Source organism: Podarcis erhardii (genome assembly GCF_964252035.2).
Source record: "Podarcis erhardii genome assembly, chromosome: 6".
Classification (NCBI taxonomy): domain Eukaryota; kingdom Metazoa; phylum Chordata; class Lepidosauria; order Squamata; family Lacertidae; genus Podarcis; species Podarcis erhardii.
The window spans coordinates 44,184,661-44,209,287 of record NC_138510.1 but is presented as its reverse complement, the minus strand read 5'-3'; the positions used below and the strand labels follow the sequence as shown (position 1 = coordinate 44,209,287).

The window sequence follows — 24,627 nt, the reverse complement described above, 5'->3', positions numbered from 1 at the left end:
TCCAGTTGTTAGGAGGAAATGCTTTTGCCTAGCTTTAATGGCAACATTGCTTTTTATTTAACAAACAGCGGTATGACGCTTCTGAGAATATTTCTCTGCACAAGCTACTGGCTTTTTGGAGCACCTACCGAAAGGGGTCAGTTAAAAAACAACAATAGGCAGCGGAGCTGGGGGTAGCCAGGCAAATTCAGCAGAGCAGAGACAAGTCTGCAGACAAGTCTACAGGGACCAGCTGACAAGGGTCTAAGGAGACAAATATAGACCCAGAGAGGAAGAGCAGGCAATGCGAAGGAGGGAAGGGGGAAGGAAGGGAGATTATATATGTCGGCTGTCCCCAGAGTAGTGAGGGTGAACAGACGGCAGGCAGTGAAGCCTATCAGTGTCTCCCAGCTGGTGCAGATCCCCTGGGATGTCCCGCAGGGTGCTGTCTTGACAGCAAGGCTTCATGAGGCTTTATCGGCAGCTATTTTTCGGTCTCTTTCAGCTAACTGTACAGCTCCGAAAAGGGTGGGAGATCAGCTGCACAGAACCAGTGGTGTGTCCCCAACAGATGTGGCTGATGGTTCCCTATCTTTGCCCATTAGTTGTCTCCCTGCATCATTTCCCTACTGTCTATGAATGACAACCTTTCCCACCCAGCAAATAAGCAGATATCTTTGGGTTGCATTTATTCTTGGCTCTGCCTTCCAGTCCACCTCCACATGTATCTTTGTTGTACTTAACTATACTGAATACTTTCCCTCCATTTGCAAATGCTTCTGACCTCATTCTGCATTTTGGGGAAGTGAGACAGACAAAGCACTGCCAGGCCCCTTGCCCATGTTTATTCAGAGCATCTGGCTGCGTATATGCCATACATTTAAAGGACATGGCTTACACCAAAGAATGCTGGGAACTGTAGTTTATAGCTCTTATAGAGCTACAATTCAACCCCCTAACAAACTACATTTCCCAGGATTCTTTGAGGGGGAAGTCATGCATCACTTCAAATGTGCTTTAAGGGTATGGTAGATACACAGAGGGTTTTGCAGCCAAGTCACAGAACTCTCAAGAGAACCACAATTTTTAACTCCCAAGTAGCTCTGTCCTTTGGACTGGGATGCCTCCAGTAGCCTGTTGTGGGCCATCTAATAACCCTTGCTTGTTGAGACTTTCTCACCCCGCTTCAGGGCTTTGTTACAAAGAAGAGGGTATTTATCAGTAGAAAAACATATGTATTTCATGACAAAAGCGCCACCATCTCCCGTGGAAGGGTCACAGGAAGCAAGGCTGGAAAAGAAGACATGTTGCCAGGCAGAGTAGGCGGGCAATTGTTCCGACTCAGCACAAGGCTCCTTGTCCCATATGCAGCAAACATGAAGAGAAGCAAGAAACGTACATTTTAAACCATTCACCTTAAGATGTGGGTGTTTAAACATCAAACCCATTTCCAAAGCCATGTTTTAAAATAGCACATTCGATGCTCTGCTTCTGTCTCCTTACTTCAAAGGAGCCAACAGTGCACATGTTGCAGAGCCCCTCAAAACGTTGCAGCAGCACAGCCAACAACAGGTCCAGTTCCAATGGGAGACCAAGTCAGGCATTGGCCAAGGTCCCTAGGAGATCAGATGGGCCCCTCATTGGCCGCTACAGATGTGCTGGCCAAGGGGTGGTGTTTTAGCAGTGCATGGGCAGTGGTGCCACTTTGAAATGAGAGTCCAAGTCTGCATTTCATAAATCTGTTGGCCGGAAAGAGGGGAGGCGTGTGGCACTGGCAGCATTGTTTCAAGGACCTCATGAAGTCTGGTCCTGGCCAAGGATGCAAATTTTCTCTTATACACAAATTTTCTGGCCCAATATCACCAGACAGCTGTCCCACAACAACCTCTTTTGCACTGGTTCTGGTCTGGCCCAGTTTATAGCAGATCTGCTCATTGTTCATCTGCAATCTAACTAAATATTGCAGATGAACAATGAGCAGATCTGCTATAAACTGGGCCAGCAGTCTCCCTCAGGAGACATACATCTAGAGGGTCCCCCAAGTACCCTGTGGGAGTGGGGGGGGGGTTTACAGGTTTCCTATTTGGAACCAAAATACTTAACTCATTAACTTATATTATATTTTATATTGCCATTGCAAAAATTGCTCTAATTGAAAAAAGGGGGGAATGGTTTGGCTGCAAAGACCTCCCTCTTCTAAACACATATAACCTTCAAGAACTGAACTAATTAAAGGCAATTTATGAATGGAGTGACCACAGGTGAGTGAACAGGAAACAACTAATTAACCACTTTATAATAAAGGGACAAAGTAGAAGCTACTAATTAAAGGGGTACTAGTCCCCTAAACCCTCAACTGTACTGAAATTTAACTTGTTTTCAACAATGACATCATCTGGGTTATCTGTAAAAACCAAGTGAACAAAGGACACCCATTTCAGACTAAACAACTAGTGTGGAAGGAATTAAACTTCACATAATCTCCACTCTTTTAGTGTATAAGTAGAAGAACCTAATGATGTGCCAACTGGGAAGAACACCCTCCCCCTACACAACTCAGAACACACACCCTGCAATTCACCACCCTTCCTGTGGTTTCCTGAAGGCTTTGTAGTTGCTTTGTCGAAGATTATTGTGAGAAACCCTAATGTGGTAAAGTGCGAAGATAAGCGGCCCCTTTTGGGGAAAAGAGATAGATGTCAATGCAGGTCGCGGGGAGCAAAGCTGTCATTGGTGTAACCTTGCAACACCTTTCTCTTTGCAAAGCTTTCAGAAATGCATACAACAGAGGATTGCAGTGTAGCCAGCTAGGCTCTCTGGCTCTCACCTAAACCATGATTGTGCAGAGGTTACCATCCTTCCCGCCTTTCAGAACTCTAGCTTAAATGTAGTTGCTTCTTTGCATTTAGAAAACAATGCCTAATGTATTCTTTGAGTTTGTGCATGCACAGTTTGCTATAATGGGATGCACCATACAGAAGGATTGTATTCGCTTGTCTTTGTAAGTGCTCATCAGTTGCAAATACGCCATTACTTGTGGGCACAGGATGGGATCCACAGGGTAGCACAGTGGAGACATGGGGCTTCTCTGGTCTGAGGTATCCATGTATAGTTTCAATGAAGGTTTCTTAGACTTTTATTCTATCTAATCTGGGTTGCTAATTTCCCTTTCCAAGCTTGAGTCTTTTAGTTGCCAGTAAATCAGATCTCCTGTGCTCAACTCCTGTGTTTTTAGTAGCCAGCTAAAGATGCTATGCATTTTAATGACGCTGAGGTTTCCAGTACAGTGGTACCTCGGTTTAAGAACAGCCCTCTTTACGAACTATTCGGTATATGAACTCTGCAAAACCAGAAGTAGTGTTCCGGTTAGAGAACTTTACCTTGGGTTTACAATTGGAAGCCGAACGGTGGAAGGGCACAGGCGGCGGGAGGCCTCATTAGGGAAAGCGCACCTCGGTTTAAGAATGGACTTCTAGAACGGATTAAGTTCGTAAACTGAGGTACCACAGTATCATATTTACACTTCAGATCATAGGCATTGTAAGTCTGAGGAGCACTAGATGATATGGACTCAAGTATCTACAGCTCTGTACATACTCCCAGTTACTGCATGTCCAGTCCATTCCTCCTGCTGGTTTGGGAAGTGGTGTACATGGTGTTAGCTATAATCCACATCTACCCTGTATCCATCCTAGTTTTTTAAAAATTAAATACTATTTTTGATGCATTTCCCCCAACCAGCTTTGATCTAAATTGAAGGAAAAAAAACCACGATCTAGATGCATTTTAATCTGATTATGTGAAGGGCCTTAATACGTACCACATCTATGGTTGTTGATTGCATACTTTCCTGAACGGATGAGGAACCTGTGGCTCTCCTGATCTTGTTGGACTCCATCTCCCTTCAGCCCCAACCAGGATGGCTAAAGCCAAGGGATGATGGGAGCTGTGATTAAACAACATCTGGAGTTGTGCAATGGTTTTGCACCCCTGCCCTTCTGCAATACCCGGATTCAGTAAATTCACCAAAGCTGTTTTTGTTGTATCAGCCTTAATTAGACATCAAGGTCCAGTCTGCATTAGTGTGGATTACACACAAGTGTACACTGTTTAACCACCAACAATATTATTTCCCCTTGATACATGGAGGTCACCCATTCAGCTCTTTTGCCCTCCTAATATATTCTGCAACACTAGTTCACACATTCCTGCAGCCATTATTTTGCCACCTCATCAAATAAAAGAAGATAAAAGAACCAGAACCTCTTCCCAACCAGATGATTTCATTCATTGTAACCTCCAAGTCCCAAAGTTCTTGGCAGAAGAAGAGAGAGGGAAAAGACAGGGCAACCAAATCTTCTGAGTCACCCATCAGACGTGATACAATTACTAAAAATCTCTAGTGGTTCTCGGCAGTCCAGGCTTGGGGCTTTCTGTCAAAGCTGTGGGTCCACATGCTTGTTTGATTAGACATGGGGCTGTGACTCAGAAACTGAGCTGCGTTTTTCTAATTTACCAGGAATATGACTGTGTACTTTTACTCCCAACACATCTTAGAGAGTTTGGTGGCGAAACACATAAAATGTCTCAGATTTCAGAAGCCATTAGGTGAGCAGGATCAAATGTGTCTCTTACTACAAGCTGAAGGGTCCTAGCCAAGTTCACAGAAGTGCTGAGTCAAGGAATAAGGAAAACAGTCCGAGGAGAAAAAAAGCATCTGTCCTGAGAAAACTGCAAACCAGGTGTGTCCAGACGCTGAGACTTTAGCATATTCACTAGAGAGCATGGCTGGGGAAAAGGTTACATCATCTTTACTCTCACCCCCTGCCCCCAAGACAGAAATGCAGAATGGTGTGAACAGCAGTATGTGGGGTGCTGTCTGGTCACTGAGAAAAAGGAAATTAGTCAACCTAGGAAGCTTTATGAGGTTTGAATATCATAAAAAGGTAGGATGTTCATGCTGTTGCCTGGTGACATCTAATCTGTGGCTGTACAAATGTGCTTGGATTACAACTCCCATCATCTCAAATCATTGACCATTCTGCGTGGGCCTGGTGGGAGTCCAGCAATGTCTGCCCACAGATTCCCCACCCCTGCATGGTCTTTCAGTGCCAACTGTACAGGTCCCCTATTTTGTTCTGCTGCTCAGAGAACAGATGCAGATTTACTCTAAATTTGCTTTGCTCTGCTGGTAAGTGACACATCAGCACCAGGTGGCTATTAAAAATCGCACAAGTCAAAGGAGAGCCACTGTGTAGGTTGCAGAGGCTGCTGGATTGTTGGGCTTGGATATGGGAAGTGCAGATTCAAAAACCAGCTCTCTCATGCAGCTTGACTGCATGGTAGTCTTGGATAAGTTGCCAGCTCACAGTCTAACAAAAACTGTGAGGGGAGAGACTGCTTGCCGTCAGGGGGTGGTTGGTTCACCTGTGCTGCCCTATCTTCAGCCCAGGAAACCATCAAAAGGGAGTTGCTGCCATGGGCATCATATGAGAATGTGTATTTTAATGAAAAGAGTGAAAGGTTAGGAATCATGGGGGTGAGGAGAGTATGTATATGAACTTAACAGTGCTTCGTTTATCTTTTGGTTGCTATTTTGTTAATGTTGTTTTATACATTATAAATGATGCATTGATTTGTTAATCATGTAATGTAACTTTTGCTTTAATTGTGATCATAGTGTTGGAAGGAACCACAAGGATCATCTAGTCCAGGGGTAGGCAACCCGCGGCTCCGGAGCCACATGTGGCTCTTTTACACCTTTGCCACGGCTCCGGGGCAGATACTAGCGAGGGGATACTAGCGCCCCGACACTCCCCACTGTGGCGGGCGCTGTACTGACTGTGACGTCGCATGGGGGTGGAGCGTGCGTTAGTCACGCACCGTCCCGACGTCACCTTCCCGCCCACCCGCCTGCTACATTGTAAGGGGCATGTACGCTGGTCACTGCATTGAAAGGGGGCATGTACGCTGGTCACTGTTTTGAAGGGGAGTGAAGAACACACACACACAAAAAGGTAACTTGTTAATTTAACATTTATTTCTATGAGGAGGAGTAATTCTGAGGGGTCAAACAAAGAAATAATAAAAAAAAAGTGACAACAAAGTTATTTTTATAATGACGAGTTTTGCGGCTCCCAGTTTTTTTTTCCTTCGGAAACGGGTACAAGTGGCTCTTTTTGTCTCAGAGGTTGCAGACCCCTGATCTAGTCCAACCCCATGCAGTGCATGAATCGTTTGCTCAACATGGGGGTTGAACCCAGGACTCTGAGATTAAGAGTCTCATGCTCTACCGACTGAGCTATGCTTTGTTTACAGTGTTTTATAGATTGTACATATTAATGGTTGCAATGATTTGTTAATTATTCTATAGGATTTATGCTCTATGTGTGATGTTCTACTATGTTAAATCATAAAAAATTCCTTCCAGTAGCACCTTAGAGACCAACTTAGTTTTGTTATTGGTATGAGTTTTCTTGTGCATGCACACTTCTTTAGATACCAACACGGCTACCTGTTCAATCATGTTATTATTATTTCTTGTTTGTAAGATGTTTTGGAATTCATTTCAATGAAAAGTGGCACAGAAATATAATAAAATTAAATCAGATTTTTACTTGCAAGTGGCAGTAAGCTTTCCTTCTGAGTTGAAATAAGAACAGATGAACTGTTAACTGGTCGAAGTCTGCCCCCTTGTGGCAAAGAAATATTCAAAGAGTGGGAAAGACAGTGCTTCCGGACAGGGGCATCTGGATATTGCAAATGGGTTACTGGCACAATATTTCTTTTAATTCAATGGATTTTCCACAGAAAAGATAGATACAGATTAAATGAAAAAATACAGGCTGACATTTTGATGGATGCTGCAAAAATATAATATGCATGAGCAGTACCCATCCCAATATAAACACCTGTCTTGGGGCACCCAGAGGGCACATAAGTAATCTGAACTTAAAAATGGAAAGCGTAATGCTGGTGGTCAGCAAAAGAGGTTTAAAGATTGTCTCAAGGCAAATCTAAAAAAAATGTAGTATACACACTGACAGTTGGGAAACACTGGCCTACGAGCGCTCCAGTTGGAGAACAGCCTTTACCAAAGGTGTCATGGGCTTTGAAACAAAATAAAAAAATTCCTTCCAATAGCACCTTAAAGACCAACTGAGTTAGTTCTAGGTATGAGCTTTCGTGTGCATGCACACTTCTTCAGATACACTGAAACAGAAGTCACCGGACCTTTCTATATAGTGAGAAGGTGGGGAGGGGTATTACTCAGAAGGGTGGTGGGAATGGGTGATTGGCAGATAGCTGCGATGAGCCTGTTGACGACTCTTAACGACTGCAATAGGTCTAACAGGAAAAAGCAAGGGGTGAGAAGGTGAAAAATGGCTTTGTCATGTATAATGAGATAAGAATCCAATGTCTTTATTCAAACCAGGTCTCTCCATAGTTTTAAGTTTGGTGATAAGTTGCAACTTATGAATTGCAACTTATCACCAAACTTAAAACTATGGAGAGACCTGGTTTGAATAAAGACATTGGATTCTTATCTCATTATACATGACAAAGCCATTTTTCACCTTCTCACCCCTTGCTTTTTCCTGTTAGACCTATTGCAGTCGTTAAGAGTCGTCAACAGGCTCATCGCAGCTATCTGCCAATCACCCATTCCCACCACCCTTCTGAGTAATACCCCTCCCCACCTTCTCACTATATAGAAAGGTCCGGTGACTTCTGTTTCAGTGTATCTGAAGAAGTGTGCATGCACACGAAAGCTCATACCTAGAACTAACTCAGTTGGTCTTTAAGGTGCTATTGGAAGGAATTTTTTTATTTTGTTTTGACCATGACAGACCAACACGGCTACCTATCTGTAAATGGGCTTTGAAGACACTCAAACTCAGGATGGAAGGGAGAAACTTCCACACCGTGATCAACTCTTGCCTGGAAACCAATGTCCCTACTGTGGAAGGATGTGTGGATCCAGAATTGGCCTCCACAGTCACTCACGGACTCACTGTTAAAACTGTGTTTATGGAAGACAATCTTACTTGACTACTAGTGATTGCCGAAGAAGAAGATAAGCGAACAGGGTGGCTACCACACTTGCCATTATTCTGGAACTGCCATCTTTTGTTCACTCCCTTTTATCCAGATGACACTGTTGCCAGCCTGCTGCATTCCAGCATTCTCTTCTGTTGCCCTCCCAACTTTTTTCAGGCCTGCTCTGAGGAGATCTATCCAAGAGAGCCCCAGCCCATTTAAAATAGTGGCAGTGCCAGGCTGTCTAATACAGATAAGCAACATGCTATCAAAACTTTTCGTGGGTCCTGTTCTTTAATTAGAAGCTTCCTCTAGGTGGCTTCTTCCATTAATCAGTACTCAGCTTGGCTGTGGCATTACTAATGAATGAGTCACACAGTGCAATCCTGTATGTGTCTAAAGGTAAAGGGACCCCTGACCATTAGGTCCAGTCGTGACTGACTCTGGGGTTGCGGCGCTCATCTCGCTTTATTGGCCGAGGGAGCCGGTGTACAGCTTCCGGGTCATATGGCCAACATGACTAAGCCGCTTCTGGTGAACCAGAGCAGCACACGGAAACGCCGTTTACCTTCCCACCAGAGCGGTACCTATTTATCTACTTGTACTTTGACGTGCTTTCGAACTGCTAGGTTGGCAGGAGCAGGGACCGAGCAAATGGAGCTCTTCTGATCGGCAAGCCCTAGGCTCTGTGGTTTAACCCACAGCGCCACTCGCGTCCCTTATATGTGTCTACCCAGAAATAAATTCTATTAAGTTGAATGGGGCATACTCCCAAACAAGTGAAGATAGGATTTCAACCTCACTTCCTGCCCCAGATGGAATGCTAATCAGCCCAGGGACCAACACTCTAACTACTACCCCACACTGGCTTTACTGAAAACAAATAATTCATCATCTAAGGCAGGCATCCCCAACCTGCAGCCCTCCAGATGTTTTGGCCTACAACTCCCATGATCCCTAGCTAACAGGACCAGTTGTCAGGGATGATGGGAAAACATCTGGAGGGCCGAAGGTTGGGGATGCCTGATCTAAGGTTTACAGTCTAGCAATCAAAATTCAAAACTATGACAGGAGGCAGAAGGAATAGTTCAAACAGTTTTTATATGATAACATACAAGGACGTTGTTGCCAATTACTGAATGCAGAGGCCACTGACAGGAGGGCCTGGCCAAAATTAAGGGGTAAATTTTTAGAAGCTTCTAAAAGAAAGAGAGTGTAGCACCATAATTTATTTGAGAAGGCAATTGATTCCAACAGGAAGGAGAAATAAAGATGCAAATAGGCAGATGAACTAGAGATTCAAGATTCTCCCAGACCCCTGTCCAAATATTAAAAAGGAAAATTACACCTATCTCCCTGGGGCAGGAGAGGTACAGTGTTATTCAGATTATTATTGTTAAATTCGTTTGACAACATCAGACGAGAGATGGAACTGTTGCCCCTCATTGCAACATTTCTCACAAATCTTTAGCAAAATCCATCTCTAAGCAATGCAACTGTAACCCCTCTTTAAAAACAATGTTAGATGTGTACATAATTATGTTTGATCTGGTGTGGCACCAACCAACTGGTTTGATATCAGCAACACTCAGGAACTGATTGCAGAACCCTTTAAACATATATGCACCATGCCTTTGAGATGGTGCCTGTAAATATAAATCACAGTCTAAGTTGGCATGCAAAATATATGTGGGTGTGGACACCATACTTTTCAAAATGGTTGCTTATGAAGTTTGCAGGTAAACACTGTGACTGACACAGATGCACCCATGCAATCACACACTTTGAACTCAGGATGTGGCTCTAGGAACCCAAGATGCAAAATATAAAACAGCACCAATATTGGAGGAATAATAGAATAACGAAAGCCAAAAAAGCAACACCAGTGGAAGGAAAAGCAAAACACCACAAACAGTAAAGCCAATAAATGCATGAGAAATGCCTATTCTAAAAGTCACATTTTGCTGTATGTTTAAAAGCCAGTTGATTTAAAAAATAAAACATATCATCTCAGACCAACCAGTAGTCAGATCTGTATTTACTCTTTCAGGTCCTGAGTATTACCCACATTACTGTATATATCCCTTTGGATTTCAGCATAAAACATCTTATTTTAACCACCCCAACTTGTTTATAGCATCTGGAAGGCAACACGTTAGCAAGCCCTTAGGACATGAATTATTATTTTTTTGCTTTTTACATTTAAAGAAATGGAATCATTTCCTACCTCATAGCTGGTAACCAAGAACTCTTTTGATACAGATGTACATATATTTAAAAAGTAATCCAGCATTTCCTAAGTTCCAATTTATATTTTCATGGTCATCCTCTTGGCTTCCATCACTACCAGGAAATCAGTGTTGGCTGGAATAGGTGTTGCGCTTTAAATCAACACAGGATAAGACCTTTAATTTTTCTGAGTTGTGACAGTTGTTTACATTTCTGCATTTCGGTGACGCCTTTTCTCTGTCACATGCATTGTACTTGAACAGGAAGTGGGGAGAGGAGAGGGGTTGTAGGAGGTGGGTTTCCTGTTGCACAGTCTGTAAAACACACAAGTTTTGATGCTCAGTGGAGTTTTGATCAAAACATCATCACCTTTGAAGAGAAAATGAAGCTGAAGGGGAGGGGGGACCAAGTAGAAAAATTAATGCTGAAAAATTAAACAACACTACAACATTCCCAGTGTTTGGGAGACCTAGCCAAGAGGTGGAGGCTATTTATATACTAATGTTTTAAATATTATACACACCCACTGCAGAAACTCACAAATGGTTTGAGAGCCACCCATGCAGTCTGACAGCTTAGGAGCAATGGATATTGGAGACAATGCAGCAAAAGAGGTAAATGGATGGATGGACACCACAACGTTGTTGTTTTTGTTGAATAAGTTTGGATGATCAGCTCAAGAATTCAAACAGTTGCTTGCGTCATTGCTCCTGAACATGCATCCTCTTATTGGCAAGTGGTTTAGAGACGTCCAACTGTACAAGCCTAAGGGACTATGGGAGAGACTGACTGTTCTTAGCGCTTGTTGTTGTTTAGTCATTTAGTCGTGTCCGACTCTTCGTGACCCCATGGACCAGAGCACACCAGGCACTTCTGTCTTCCACTTTCTCCCGCAGTTTGGTCAGACTCATGTTTGTAGCTTCGAGAACACTGTCCAACCATCTCGTCCATCCCTTCATGGCTCACTGCCTTGCTGTGGCGAAGGGGCTTGAATAACTCGGAGAAGCTATGAGCTATGCCATGCAGGGCCACCCAAGATGGACAGGTCATAGTGGAGAGTTTTGACCAAACGTGATCCACCTGGAGCAGGAACCGGCAAGCCACTCCAGTATTCATGCCAAGAAAACTCTTGCCGCTTACATTTATATATAAGTAGCCCCTGCCACTTATGTCAAAATTATGTGAGTGAGCCTTTTGCTTGGTTTCAGGTTAAGAACGGACCTCTGGAACGAATTAGGTACATAACCAGAGGTACCACTGTATTCGTAAATTAGCTCAGCAGTGTCTATAGAAGTTCCCTCAAAATGTGTAGAAAAGGCACCAACAATGAAATTATCACTCATGAACCAAATTAGTCTAGACACTACAGAAGAGATTAATTGCGTCTTTATTGTCTCCTAAAATTTTTGCTTCAGGCTCTCAGTAAATAAAAAATTATAAAAACGCAAGTGAACACAGTACATTTGTATCCCACAGTGGCAAAGAAGATGATTTGGGGAAAACTATGCTATGAAAGCAGTAGCCCTCTCCTGACATTTGCCTCCTCACAGCACCTCTTGCAACAGATATTTCATCATATACACACACCCTTTGAACCTGGGCATTCCATTTAGCTATATTGGCTAATAGCCATTAGCAGGCAGGACCTGCAACAAAATGTTGCAATCTGTATCGGCCCTGATCAGAGTTCCAGCAAGCCAGACATGATCCCTCATGGGATACTCTGTTCCATTCTCCTCCCGTTACAGATAGGTAGCCGTGTTGGTCTGCCATAGTCAAAACAAAATAAAAAAATTCCTTCCAGTAGCACCTTAAAGACCAACTAAGTTAGTTCTAGGTATGAGCTTTCGTGTGCGTGCACACTTCTTCAGATGAAGTGTGCATGCACACAAAAGCTCATACCTAGAACTAACTTAGTTGGTCTTTAAGGTGCTACTGGAAGGAATTTTTTTATTCCATTCTCCTCCCCCAACTCATAACTGTTTTTGTGCACTTTACCTCTTCTGCTGTGCTGTTCACATGGCTCCTAAACCCAACCATGCCTACAATATTAAGAGTGATAACTTTTACAGGAGTAGCTGCATGAGTTTGTTGCAGCAAAGAATACAGTGAAGTTCTGAGCCTCCTTCAGCACTAGCAGGTTTACTTCACTGCTGTCTAATGTTATCCTGAGTTGCACAAAAAAACCCCCAGGCTGCACATTTTAGATTTCTCAGCCCCCTTCCACATACGTTCCCAACCCCCCCTTTTTTTTAAAAAAAAACCACAACATTTTTATTTGATTTTACAGATATAAATTGAAATACATACCCGTGTATAGAGAATTCTCTGAATCTCGAGACTTCCCCCCATCCCCTCTATGGGTCCTATTGTCAACATTTTCAACTGCATATCATTCCGTACTCTATATTTTATATCCATCCATATTATCCATAATATTTGTCACATTACAAGTGAAATTAAAATCCTGCTAATGTTTTCATCTGCTTACAGTGGTCTCCTAAGTAAATCTTTGTTTACGACACCTCTGAAGCGCCCGCACTCGGCCACGTGAGGAGGAAAACATTGCAGGCATCTGAGGCAAAGCCCAAAATTTTTTTATGGAGGCAAAAAAACCAAAACCCTCTTCGTTGTCATCCCTATTTTTGCTTCACCGTCATCACTTTTGCTTCACCGTCTCAGAAACGTTTCGCTGGACCAGCCCTTAACCCTCTCGATCAATAGTAGTACCTGAGGGGAGCGCCACCGTGCCGCCTCACCGCGAACTACAACTCCCACCATGCTGTTCGTAGAGGCGCATGCGCGCATCCTCCCATGGAGCCAAGATGGCGGACACGGGGACCGGCGGCTCTGGCAGCTCGGGCACGGTAAGGCTGGGGCTCCGGAGCTCTTTTTTTGGGGGGGGGGCACGACCCAACTGCGGGCCCGCTCTGTGGTCACCAGGTGCCCGCCTCAGGCTCTCAGGACAGCGCGGGGCGGCGTCAGGACACCGAGGAAGGGGGAGGCTCTGAGTGGGAGGCGGGCGCCTCTTGATTTGCGGGGCGCCATTGCTTGCTGCCGATCACTTTCAGACTGCTCTGGGTTTCGGGGGCAGCGCCTTTCCATTCCCTCTTCTGCGATTCTGCGCTTGCAGAAAGCCAGATAACGTTGCAAGCAGGTGGCCACCCAAAACATGCGCGCAAAAACACCGCTTTCTAAGATCACGAGAACTGTGCACGAATCTTGAGGTCACGTCTGAACACACGCGTCCCCCCCTAACTTCTTCCCCCTTTCCGGAAGCTGCCTAATACTGAACCATGCCATTTCTTCACCTTGCTTGCCCAGTACTATGTCCCCCTGACGCAACACATCTATCCAAGGCGGGGGTCGCTGGCGGAAGGGAAAGGCAATTCTGAAAGCTGCTGCTTGAGATCCTCTTTAACTGGAGAAATCAGGGATGTTGCTTTTGCACACCTGTTCCCATGAGTAAGCATGAGGCTAATTCCTTGCTATTTTTGCAAACTTGGAAAGTAGAGAGAGCACTGTCAGAAGTGGGACATGAGAGCACATGTTGGACTTTGGGAGAAGGACCCATTTGAGACATGTTTAGCAGTAACTGAGGGTGGGACTCACTTAACGAACTCTGTTAGGGGAAGTGCAAGGGCTTTCTCCCCCCCACCTACCCTACCCCCGGTGCTCCTGAAATTGGCTTGGGAAGCAGTCAGGAGAACCCCCAGAACAGTGGAGGGAGGATCATTCCATTTGCAAGCTGATACACTTGTGCAAATGGAACATTTATAATAGCACAGTGTTGAATTCCACCCTAAGTGGCGTTGTTGACAACTTCCGCATGCTCCTTATTTATGTGCTCCCTTTACTAATCACATCCTCCTTGGTTGGGTTTGGTTCTAGCAGCGATCAGGTGGCAAACACTCTTCAACCCCGGCAGATAACTACTATTTGGCTCGAAGGAGGACCCTTCAAGTGGTGGTTAGTTCGTTGCTGACAGAGGCTGGGTTTGAGAGCTCTGAGAAGGCTGCTGTGGAGACCATGACAGAGATGCTCCAGAGCTGTGAGTATCCCCAACTGTGTAATACTGAGAAACCTCCACTGCTAGTATTAGGCACATTAGTCTTAACCCTCCCCACCAGTGACAATAACAGACACAGGCATTTGCAATTTCTGCAGGAGGAGCTGACCAAAATGGGGGCTCTGCTTCTTCAGGAGTGGCTTGAAAGGGAGATGTTTGGCAGCACTTTCACCTTCTGTGTGGTGCTGCAACAGTTTTGGAGCTGCCATTTGATATGCTTGCTGTCAAGTAGACAGCATGACCCTGCATATCTGTTTCACTGCCAAAACTCTGTTTTGAGCAGCTGAAGCCCTTTGGCGATTGCTTGACATTATGTAACAAATTAGGAGAACTGTGATCTTGATTTGCCTGACAGACCACTGGGAAACATAAGCTGTTTGGAATAGGAACGCATGGTGTTGCTTTGCTTTCATGTAGGTGTCCAAGTTTCATGTACGGTATTTTTTTCACATTGCTGTTTGTTTGGTGGTGGCAAGTAGCAAATGGCATCAAATATCTTTACCTTCTCCCTTACTTCTGTTCTTAAAACCTAGAACAGGCTTCCTCAACCTCGGCCCTCCAGATGTTTTTGGCCTACAACTCCCATGATCCCTAGCTAGCAGGACCAGTAGTCAGGGATGATGGGAATTGTAGTCTCAAAACATTTGGAGGGCCGAGATTGAGGAAGCCTGACCTAGAATATGACACACACACCATTACCAATTCTTGTTTTATATATTCCTTACTATTTTCTTTGGGGGGGAAAGGATTCATTTTCTAAAAATGCTGAGCACTCCACAGTAGAATACTAGGTTTCTATTCCCCCCACTTCCTCTGCAATCTAAATTCTATGGATGGATGATGGTCTCTAGAAATTCAGCTTCCCTAAATTCAGAATAGTGCTAAAGTGAGCATGTGATGATATATCTTGACTCAGTTCTGTGGTGATTTTTGCTTTGCCAGACATTTCAGAAATTGGGAGGAGTGCCAAATCTTTCTGTGAACATACTGCGAGGACTCAGCCGACCCTTTCAGATATTGTCGTCACCTTAGTTGAAATGGGTGAGTGTCAGGATTACATGGTACAGGCATGGCAGTTGCGGAGAGGTCAGAAGGAATTGTGTAAGTGTAGTCATTGAGCAGATACAGCTATTACTCCTACAGTGGATGTACCATTGATTGGATGCTTGATCCATTGAGCATGAAAGATGGGTTGCCATCCTTTGGGAATCTTTGGGAAGGATACCAGAGTCCTCCTGCCCAACCCCTTTTCCTGCTATTGAAGCTCCATGTCACCTCTTTCTGCAGAGGAAAGTTCAATCCATCCACCACCTCATCTTCCTCCTTACTGTCGATGGCGTACCTCCATTCGGCCCATTCGGTGTTTTAGGCACTCATTCATTTATTTGAATATATATTCAAGTAAACCTACTGTATCTGCTATTCTGTTTGGATCCCTCTAGAATCAGAGAAGGGAGAGCAAATGCTGGTGAATTAATTAATACTTCCCTCCCCACATAGTGTAGCCATAGTGCCAGGGCTTCAGTGGTGGATGAGTTAAGATCGTATTGTGGATTGGCTTGCTAGAATGACTTTTCCTTTCTTTTGTTTTAGGCTTCTTTGCTTTCTTCTGTTTCAGGCTTTAATGTGGAAACACTCCCTGCATACGCCAAACGGTCCCAGCGGATGGTGATCACTGCCCGTATGTGAGCTCTTGCATGCATTTTATTTTATTCATACTTAACTTTATAAAAGGAACTTTAGCCCAGTAATTGGGACATGTGCTCTGTTGCTTTGGAATTACGTTGGGCCAGTATCTTTTTCCTATGTCATATTCTCAGGAGGGAAAGGAGTGGTTTCTACAGCAGACTCATTCAGTTGGAGAAGCAGTTCACTATTTTTCAATTTAGGCTCTGTGGATCCCTTTAAGATGTTCTTGTTGGCTTTTATCACAGACTGAAACTCAGCTTTATTTAGTATTCTGCCAATTGTATGTTGCTTGGCTGCTGAAGCTATTGCATGATCATTATTTCATTAAATATTTCTTAAGAAGCACATCTAAGGCTGCAGTTTTAAGCACACTTAGCTGGGGAGTAGGCTCTGTTGAATTATGCGGAACTTGATTCTAAATAAATGTGTTGCGTGTGACTTGGGCCTTGAATGAGAACAAAATAACTTAAGGCTTCTTCATACTTTTGCAGAGTCTTAATATTTTTTAGTTACGCCATATCTGTAGGTAAATATATGCTGAAACAGAGTTCCAGTGACTGAAGTGAAATTTTGGCTGCAGTGCTATAAGCACACACATTTGGTTTCAAGTGAAATGTTTAAGGCTTTAAGGGCCAGAGACCAAAAGTGAGGGAAGCAATTGATGTCACTCTTACCTTTGTTCAGTAGGCTGCATTCCAGGCACACAGATGCCAGAGGTTTCTACATACACAAACACTTCACACATCTCTCCATATTCCATCCAGGCAAGCAAGAGGCATTCTTGCAGCTCAAGGACACAATCCAGCCAGGCAAAAGCACTTGAGGAGAGTGCAGAGCTGAGCCAATGAGGGGTGTGGTTTGAGGAGAGTGTGCATAGCCTGGACTGAGTCCCAAGAGCCTCCTGTACAAACTTGGAGGGCTCCAGGCCTGAAGTTCCCCATTCCTGCCTGAGGAGTGCAGGCATAGGCAGAAAAAAGTTTGCCTAGCTCTGGCCTAAATAGCTTTGTTATATTGGTTGTGCTAAGTTGAACAGAGATCGCCTCCCTCTTAAACTCGGCTGATACCACTGAGGCAGAGGCTGCCATGACTGAAATTTTCTTTCCAATTGCAGCACCTGTAACAAATCAGCCCGTGACTCCAAAAGCTCTGACGGCAGGACAGAACAAGCCTCACCCATCCCATATCCCTGGTCACTTCCCAGAGTTTCCGGATCCTCATACTTACATCAAGACACCAGTAAGTAGGTCTGCCTTGCTTAAAAGAACTGACCAGAGATGGTAGACAAGTTTTTGTGAGACACTTTCAGCCTTTGGGGATGACCAGTGTTTTAAGTGCACTGAGCTGTTCCTTTTCCGTTATTTCTGAAAATGGTCCTAAATAAGAGGATTTGGTTGTCTACTGGATAGATGTCAACTTAACTGCACAGGAGTGGCTGGATTGCCACCAGTGACTCTTAAGCAATACAGATTCGAAGTCTGTGTATAGTCATTGTCGCCTCCCTCTCTTTGCCTTACAGACGTACCGGGAGCCTGTGTCGGATTATCAGATCCTGCGGGAAAAGGCTGCTTCTCAGAGACGGGATGTTGAAAGAGCTCTGACACGCTTCATGGCAAAGACAGGAGAGACACAAAGTCTTTTCAAGGATGATGTCAGCACCTTCCCTTGTAAGACAATCAATCCAGTGGCAGGGCACATTGTTTCAAGTAAGATGCTGTGTGTCTAGCACAGCCTTCATCCACCTAGCCCCCTCCAGATGTTTTGGAGGGCCAGCAGGGACATTGTGGTCCAAAACATCTCACGGGCACCAGGTTGGCCTTTGGGCTGTCCTATATTGTAAATGAACCCTCCTCAAATGAGCTGCATTTGCAATAAGGCAAATTACAAATATGAAGTATGACATTGTTATAACTTTGCCAAAAACTTCTACATAGCTACCACAGATGGTGACATCTTTACTTGTAGGCTGCTGGTGGTGACAGGTTTACGGTATAACTTTTTCCTTGACCTTGAAAGCTTGCATAGTAGGAAATAAATCTCAATGGTCCATGGCTTTCTTTGAGTTTTCTCTCACTTCCAACCTTTTAGGCCGGACACCTGAGAGATGGATCTCAGTATCTGAGATCATGTCTTCTTCCTTCTTTATCCCTAGTGATAGCCGCCAGGCCTTTTTCAATACCCTACTTGACAGCTCTGCTTCCTTCTGAATTGGAGATGCAGCAGATGGAGGAGACGGATTCATCCGAACAAGATGATCAGACAGACACAGAGAACCTCCCCTTGCACGTGAGCACGGTAGAGCCTAGAGACTCGGTTCGATTCAGCATGACGTTGGCTCCAGATTCCTGGAAACACTGTATTAAACGGTCATTTAAGTGCAAATGAGATGTTGCAAGTGGCATTTGTTGGGCAAATACATTTTATGTACATAGTTCTGGCTGCAGAATATGCTTGGGGCAGAAGGCAAGTGTGGGCTTCTCCTGTGAAATGCACTCCCTTCTCAGCAAATGTTCGCATCCATAGAGGCTATGAAGCTTTGCATGGGGTGGTATGGGGAGAAGAGGAGCCATGTCCTTGTTGCTGGAGCAATTAGGCCAATGCATCACCCCAATTCAGTTGCTCATCATCGGTGGTAGGAACAGAACATGGATGGGATAAATATAGTGGGGTGGTGCATGTATCCCCTTGCCCCGAACCCTCGCTGTGATCCCTTGTTCAGGATAACGCCTGAATCTTCAAAGTTTAGGAAAATTCATTTTGAATTCCATAACACATTTTTGTTGCCTGCCAGCAGAGGGCACCCAACTCTTCTGTGTGCCAGCGTTGATCGCTCGCTGGTTTGTCTCCTGCATGTCCTTGTTGCTTTCTGCCTTGCTTGTTCTTGGGTGTGCTGATTTGCCAGCTGAGACCCTGACATTGTTCACATCTTGTCTTACCTGCCAGGATGACCCAGGAGCTGAGAAAGAGAATGCATCGGTATTACAGCACAACACCTCGCTTTCTGGCAGCCGGAATGGAGATGAGAACTTGATAGACAATCCCTATCTTCGCCCAGTGAAGAAGCCCAAAATCCGCAGGAAGAAGTGATCTGTGGCAAGATGATGGGTGGGATAGGAGGAAGCTTTTGGACCTCCTGTGGTCCTTGCAACTGCTGAGATGTGGCATAGGAAAGGCAGAAAGATGCTGCTGGTTGAGGGCCAAATGGAAAAGCAGTCTCTCTGGTTCAGGTTGTTTTCTCCCCAACAGTTTGTTATATAACTTAAAGTGAAGTCCGAAATGCTCACCTAGAAACATGGAAATCTATCTGTCTCTTCCAGGGAACAGCATGCTGCAGCATCTCTTGCTATTCTCAAGTGTACCCTCTTTTTTGAGGACTGCAGACAGATTAGCAGGAAATGCAAAATACTTCCTCACATTTTGCCAGGTCTCCTGGAACTTCAGAAGGAGAATCATCTCTCATCTCTGCTTGCCTTTCATATGTGCTACTTATCCTGGGATTCATGCCACATCACCTTGCTAAATATGGCATGTTTGGATGAGGGGTAGCCAAGGGCCTCAGCTGGATATTCACTGTTGTGCCTTTGCAAAAGACAAGGCTGTTCAGAACCACACAATTTCTAAGGTCTGTGTGCTTGGAGCTGAGGGTTTGGTCTGATCTTATCTCTGGTTTGAATTGTCAGGAGAGCTGAGCAGAGAAATTTGATGGTGACAGAGCAAGAAGAGAAACATCCCGGCAGATTTGCAATGCTTGACAGCACAAGACAACTCACTTTTTATAAGTGCATATTTATTGCAGAACTTGTTTTCACCTGGATGAGAGAGCTCTTTGTTTTGAATCATTGCCTGCGCATTGGCTCAGAGCCTTAGGTTTACATTCTCCTTGGCAATACAGCAGCAGTTTTTCTACCTTCCTCTGGTCTTCAAGTAACGTTGACAAAGGCTGTATTTCTGTCTGTGATAGGAGACAGGGAAAAAGATGCCACCCAGAATGCAATTATAAGCTGTCCACCCTGCTTGATGTTGATGGCTGGGTGTGTGGGTGGGTGTGTTAGGAATGTGCATGGTTGCCTGTACTTCAGTCTCCCATCAGCAGAGAGAAGCGAGAAACTACTCTCTTCCCCCAACACCTTCCACCCTGGCCAGCATGTGCCAGCAAGGCCTGGGATGTAGCAGTAGATTCCCTGCATCACTCCCTGACCCCATCTTCAAGTGTCCATGCTATTTGTATTATATGCCTATCAGTACACTTTCCTAAAATACTTGATTTAGAAGGAAAAAAGAAAAAGACCACACCTTGCTTTTTCTTCTTCAAAGTTTCTGATTACCCTTTGGGAATTTAGTTTTACATCATCCGCTTCTGGAAGGAAATAAAGAACAGTGAGATTGCCTAAAGAAACCTGGTTCAGATGTCACATCCTGATTGTCCAGGCTATGGTTTGGAGAGTTGAGAATATGCTGCAGCTCTTACTCTCAGTCTTAACCCCTCAGGTGCCTCTATTTCTTTGTTTCCTCTAACCATAGTTTAACATGACGTCTCAGTCAGGTAGACTGTGGTTAGCACTAACCTCCAAAACATGATTTGAAACAGTTGTTTGGAGGCACTCCTGGTTAGCTATAGCAGTTGTTTGGAAGATAGTCTTAATTGGCTTGTGCTAGTTGGTTGTGCTAGTTGGTCTCTGGTGATAACTTTACTATTCTGTTTGGTGAGTAACAATTCAAATTAGTATCAATCCACTTTAACCACAGCAACACTAATAAGAAGGGCTTCCAAAATGTGAAGTTGAACACGAACTGCAAATTATGCCATGTAAAAACAGAATTGTGCTGTAGCTTTGTAGCTTCACAATGGGCCCATTTGGAAATACTCGGAGCTCAGTTAATACCCTGTTATGCTTTGTTTGCAGCACCTCTCTAGTGCAAGTGCAAATTACAGCAGCTGCCCTCTAAATCTCTGTATACATCTGCTCTGCATTGCTCATACCTGTGGAAAATAGTAGTTTAATAGCACTATATCTTCATCTACCCGGTTAAGTAAGCTGGTAACAAAATTCCTCTGCTGATTTGCCAGATAATTCAAAGCTCTTCTAGCTCATTAAGAGACATTAGAAAGTCATGGTGCCCTTTAAATGTGTAGAGTTGCCCCAAATGATCAGCTATTTTCCTCTAGGTCCTTTTAGTTGTTGGACTAGAGTGTTCACCATCTCTGACCACTGGCCATGATGGCTGGGGCTGATGGGAGTTGGAATCCCAGCAGTATGCGGAGGGCTCTCCATGACTCTGTAGGTGCAGAGTCAGTGAAAGGAAGGCTCCAGCATTAAAGAACTGGTTGGTGTGGAAGGGCAATAAACTTAGCAGAGTTTCTTTTCAAAATATTCCAAGAGCTTGCACTTATTAAACAGTCATTTTTGCTATAGCCTTCATTCCATAATATCCAAGCAGCTTTTATTGATATCTCATTCCCTTTCCTTCAGTGTAGCCTGTGAGCCTAAATGGATTCACAGATTTTGGCAAGTGTAACATTTGCTGTCTGTTGGTGCTGTGAATCTTTCTATTGATGGGATGAACAAACTCTGGTGCTCCAGATATTGGACCCCCAACTTCCATCAGCCTTATGGTGAGGAATGATGAGTGTTGTAGTCCAGAAACATTGAGGACCACAGGTTCTAGAAGATAAGCTGCATTGCTTTCCCCTGCCATTAAAAAAAAAAGGAAAGGCAAGTCTTTCACATATCAAATTATGCTGTCCATGGCAATCTTGGGGAAAAACTGTTGTTATCCATTTTCATTTGCCAAAAAACTCTTTCACTGTCAATTCTGCTGATATACTTGTATGTACAAATGTAAATAAAGACAGTTGTATATTTATACATTTATATATTTTTGGTCACTGGTTAGGTTTTTGGGCGATTTAAAATGTTAGCCAAATATACACAAATAGTGAAAATAGTTTATTTTTTCAGTTCATAATAAAATGGTGCCTGCATAAGTCAAACTGAGTCTTTGTTTTATATGACTGGTCTTGCATGGGAACTGATTGTCCATTCTCCTTGAATCTCATAGACATCTGCTACCTCTCCATAACATTGAGGAACGCACGACTAGCTTTTAAACTTTTCCTGTGTAGCAGCATCTAAATTTGAGCCCTCGACTGATGTCAGTACTTTTTCACATTCTGTCCTGCTCCCCCCCGCCCCCCGAAAGCATCAGTGTAGCATTTAAAAGTAGCATCTCCTTCAAAGAGTAGGGAGAGGACATAACAGGTTAAAGCCTATGAAATGGTCCAGTAGGAAAGAGATTCTTAGTTGAGTTGCAGAATAACAAGCTCCAGAATTTGTCTTAACAATGACAATACAAAGTGGGTGTCTAATGCAAAATCAAAGAATGTTGGCTTATCTAGCTAATATTTTGCTTCAAATAGAGGCAATTAAAGATTAAACTCTAAACAGATTAATTCTTGCAAAAAAATTAAATGTGACTGGTTTTAGGTTGTCCCAAATTACTGACACTGAAAGTAGTGGAATTTATTTTTATGAATCAATAGCTTGTGTTCAACATAAACCATAGTGTTTAGTAGACCTATTGAAATATGTTGCTAGTCATGACTGACTTAACTAAAGATGAAAGAAGGAGCGATGGCAGATTTTGCTTGTAAGCCCAAAATGAAATGGTGCCATAGAAATAATGTAATCGCATTTGTCTGCATGCACCTGTATGCAGGTGCACCTCTTGGTAGCAGGAGGTGTGATCCCAGGGTTTGAGAAGGTGGAGCTCACTTCACCCATTTCTATTGGAGCTGTTGACTTCTAGGTGCAGGTTAATGACTTTGAGACCTTGGGACCTTGACCAACTAAGATAGAGAGTACCAGTAGCTTCAAGGCTGATAAGCCTGCGTTTATGTAACCATTTTGTTGTTTCCCCTCATATCTCAATAGTCAATGTAACACTTGATTTTGAGAAGCAGAAAGAAAATGGACTCCCCTGGCATTTTCATAATCACCACCATCATTCTTTATTTAAAGTTCTGTCTTACCTTTCTGCCAAAGGAGCCCAAAGTGTCGAACAACAAAACAGCAAAACAATGCAATAGCAAATTTAAAGCCAAATATCCTCACAGCTGATTTCAATGATTTCTTGGAACAGTTTAATTTAACCATCAAATTTCTTGGTAAACAGGAATGTTTTACCCCTCACTATTAGCAGGCATTCCACAAATGGGGACCACCCTCCATGTCATGGATAAGAACCATAGCTAGTAAAGGTAAAGGGACCCCTGACCGTTAAGTCCAGTTACGGATGGCACTCATCTTGCTTTACTGGCTGAGGAAGCTGGCGTTGACTGCAGACCACTGCAGTTATGTGGCCAGCATGACTAAGCTGCTTCTGGCAAACCAGAGCAGCCCACGGAAATGCTGTTTACCTTCCCGCTGGAGCGGTACCTATTTATCTACTTGCACTCTGACGTGCTTTCGAACTGCTAGGTTGGCAGGAGCAGGGACTGAGCAACGGGGGCCCACCTCATCGCGGGGATTCAAACCGCTGACTTTCTGATTGGCAAGCCCTAGGTTCTCTGGTTTAGACCACAGCGTCACCCGCGTCCCTTGCTAGTCTTACTCAAAAGACAAGCTGCGGTTTCTGAAGCTTGGAATAATTGCTCACGAATCCACTGATTCAAAGAAAAGTACTGTAATTAATTAATAGCTCTGTAATATGGTGGCTGGTTTCAGCCAGAGAAGGGGATGGGGGATTACTTTGCAATTCTGAAGTGTGTTGCAGAGGAAATAGCAAAGTGCAAAGTGCTTGGTGAGAAATAGCAAAGTGCTTGGTGAGAAAACGAGAGATTGGTTTGGAGTTTGGTGTCAGCAATATTCTGATGGCACCCAGCTCCAAATCCTGTTTTCATTCAGTCTATCATAGAATCATAGAGTTGGAAGAGACCACAAGGGCCATCGAGTCCAGGTAAGTATGCTAGATACATGGCCATGGAGAGTGGATGTTGGCTGACTCAAGTTGACTAATAAATTATAGCAGACACTGAGGCTGCAGTCACATTTCCATTTAATGTACACTCACTGTTTCCAGCTCTGCTTTTTAGTCTGTGTTCACAAGGCATTAACCAAAATGGGTATGTACTCTATACTTCGTTATATGGTACAACAGGATACATTGTTTCTCAAACCAGCTTCACACTGACTGGAGTTCTTCACTCAAAGTGTGAACACCATGGCACAGAGGAAAAGACATTCTGTCAGTGCCCCCTGGCGTGTAGACAAGCAGGAACAAACGGAATCTGCAGGTGTGAGCAGCTGGGCAGGGTGCGAAACAGCTTTGAAAGGCACACACACACACAAAAAAAAAACCCTTATCCAGTCCATGGGGGGATGTTGGTGGGAAGGGTGTGTGGACTGCATACATAAAACATCATCTGCAGAATACTTCGACCTAGTTGTGTTTTTCATAAAAAATGTAGCAAGCAAGGCAATTGGGCACTCAGTAAAAATACCCACGTTACCACATTGTGAATCTAGATAGATAAAATAACACAGTATGGCTTAATCCCCACCAAGTCTGAATCCAAAGCATTAGGGGTTTCTTCTTACTGACTTCATTATGATTAATTACTATTT

At 43.9% G+C, this 24,627-nt stretch overlaps 2 protein-coding genes across 6 annotated transcripts in view; one reads left to right on the top strand and one right to left on the bottom strand.

Annotated features, from left to right (window-relative positions):
- CCND3 (cyclin D3) overlaps window positions 1-10,554 on the bottom strand; it is a 77,752-nt gene extending 67,198 nt beyond the window's left edge. The window contains exon 1 of the mRNA XM_081865432.1: window positions 10,247-10,554. Coding sequence (XP_081721558.1) covers window positions 10,247-10,312 — 66 coding nt within the window. The 5' untranslated portion in view covers window positions 10,313-10,554. The remainder of the gene's footprint in view (window positions 1-10,246) is intronic.
- A 2,492-nt stretch (window positions 10,555-13,046) lies between these two features.
- Window positions 13,047-21,677, top strand: TAF8 (TATA-box binding protein associated factor 8; the record flags this gene model as incomplete). Of its 5 annotated transcripts, none has more annotated exons than XM_081865425.1 (8): window positions 13,047-13,115; window positions 14,143-14,299; window positions 15,260-15,358; window positions 15,936-15,998; window positions 17,118-17,242; window positions 17,523-17,670; window positions 18,156-18,289; window positions 18,947-21,677. In XM_081865425.1, 8 exons carry the CDS (start codon window positions 13,047-13,049, stop codon window positions 19,088-19,090), a joined length of 939 nt encoding a protein of 312 aa, XP_081721551.1. In that variant the 3' UTR covers window positions 19,091-21,677. The 5 variants fall into 5 exon arrangements, with proteins under 5 accessions (XP_081721551.1, XP_081721550.1, XP_081721549.1 ...); XM_081865424.1 differs by having other exon boundaries at window positions 18,156-18,298; XM_081865423.1 differs by having other exon boundaries at window positions 14,140-14,299; window positions 18,156-18,298.
- Between the last annotated feature and the right edge of the window lie 2,950 nt (window positions 21,678-24,627).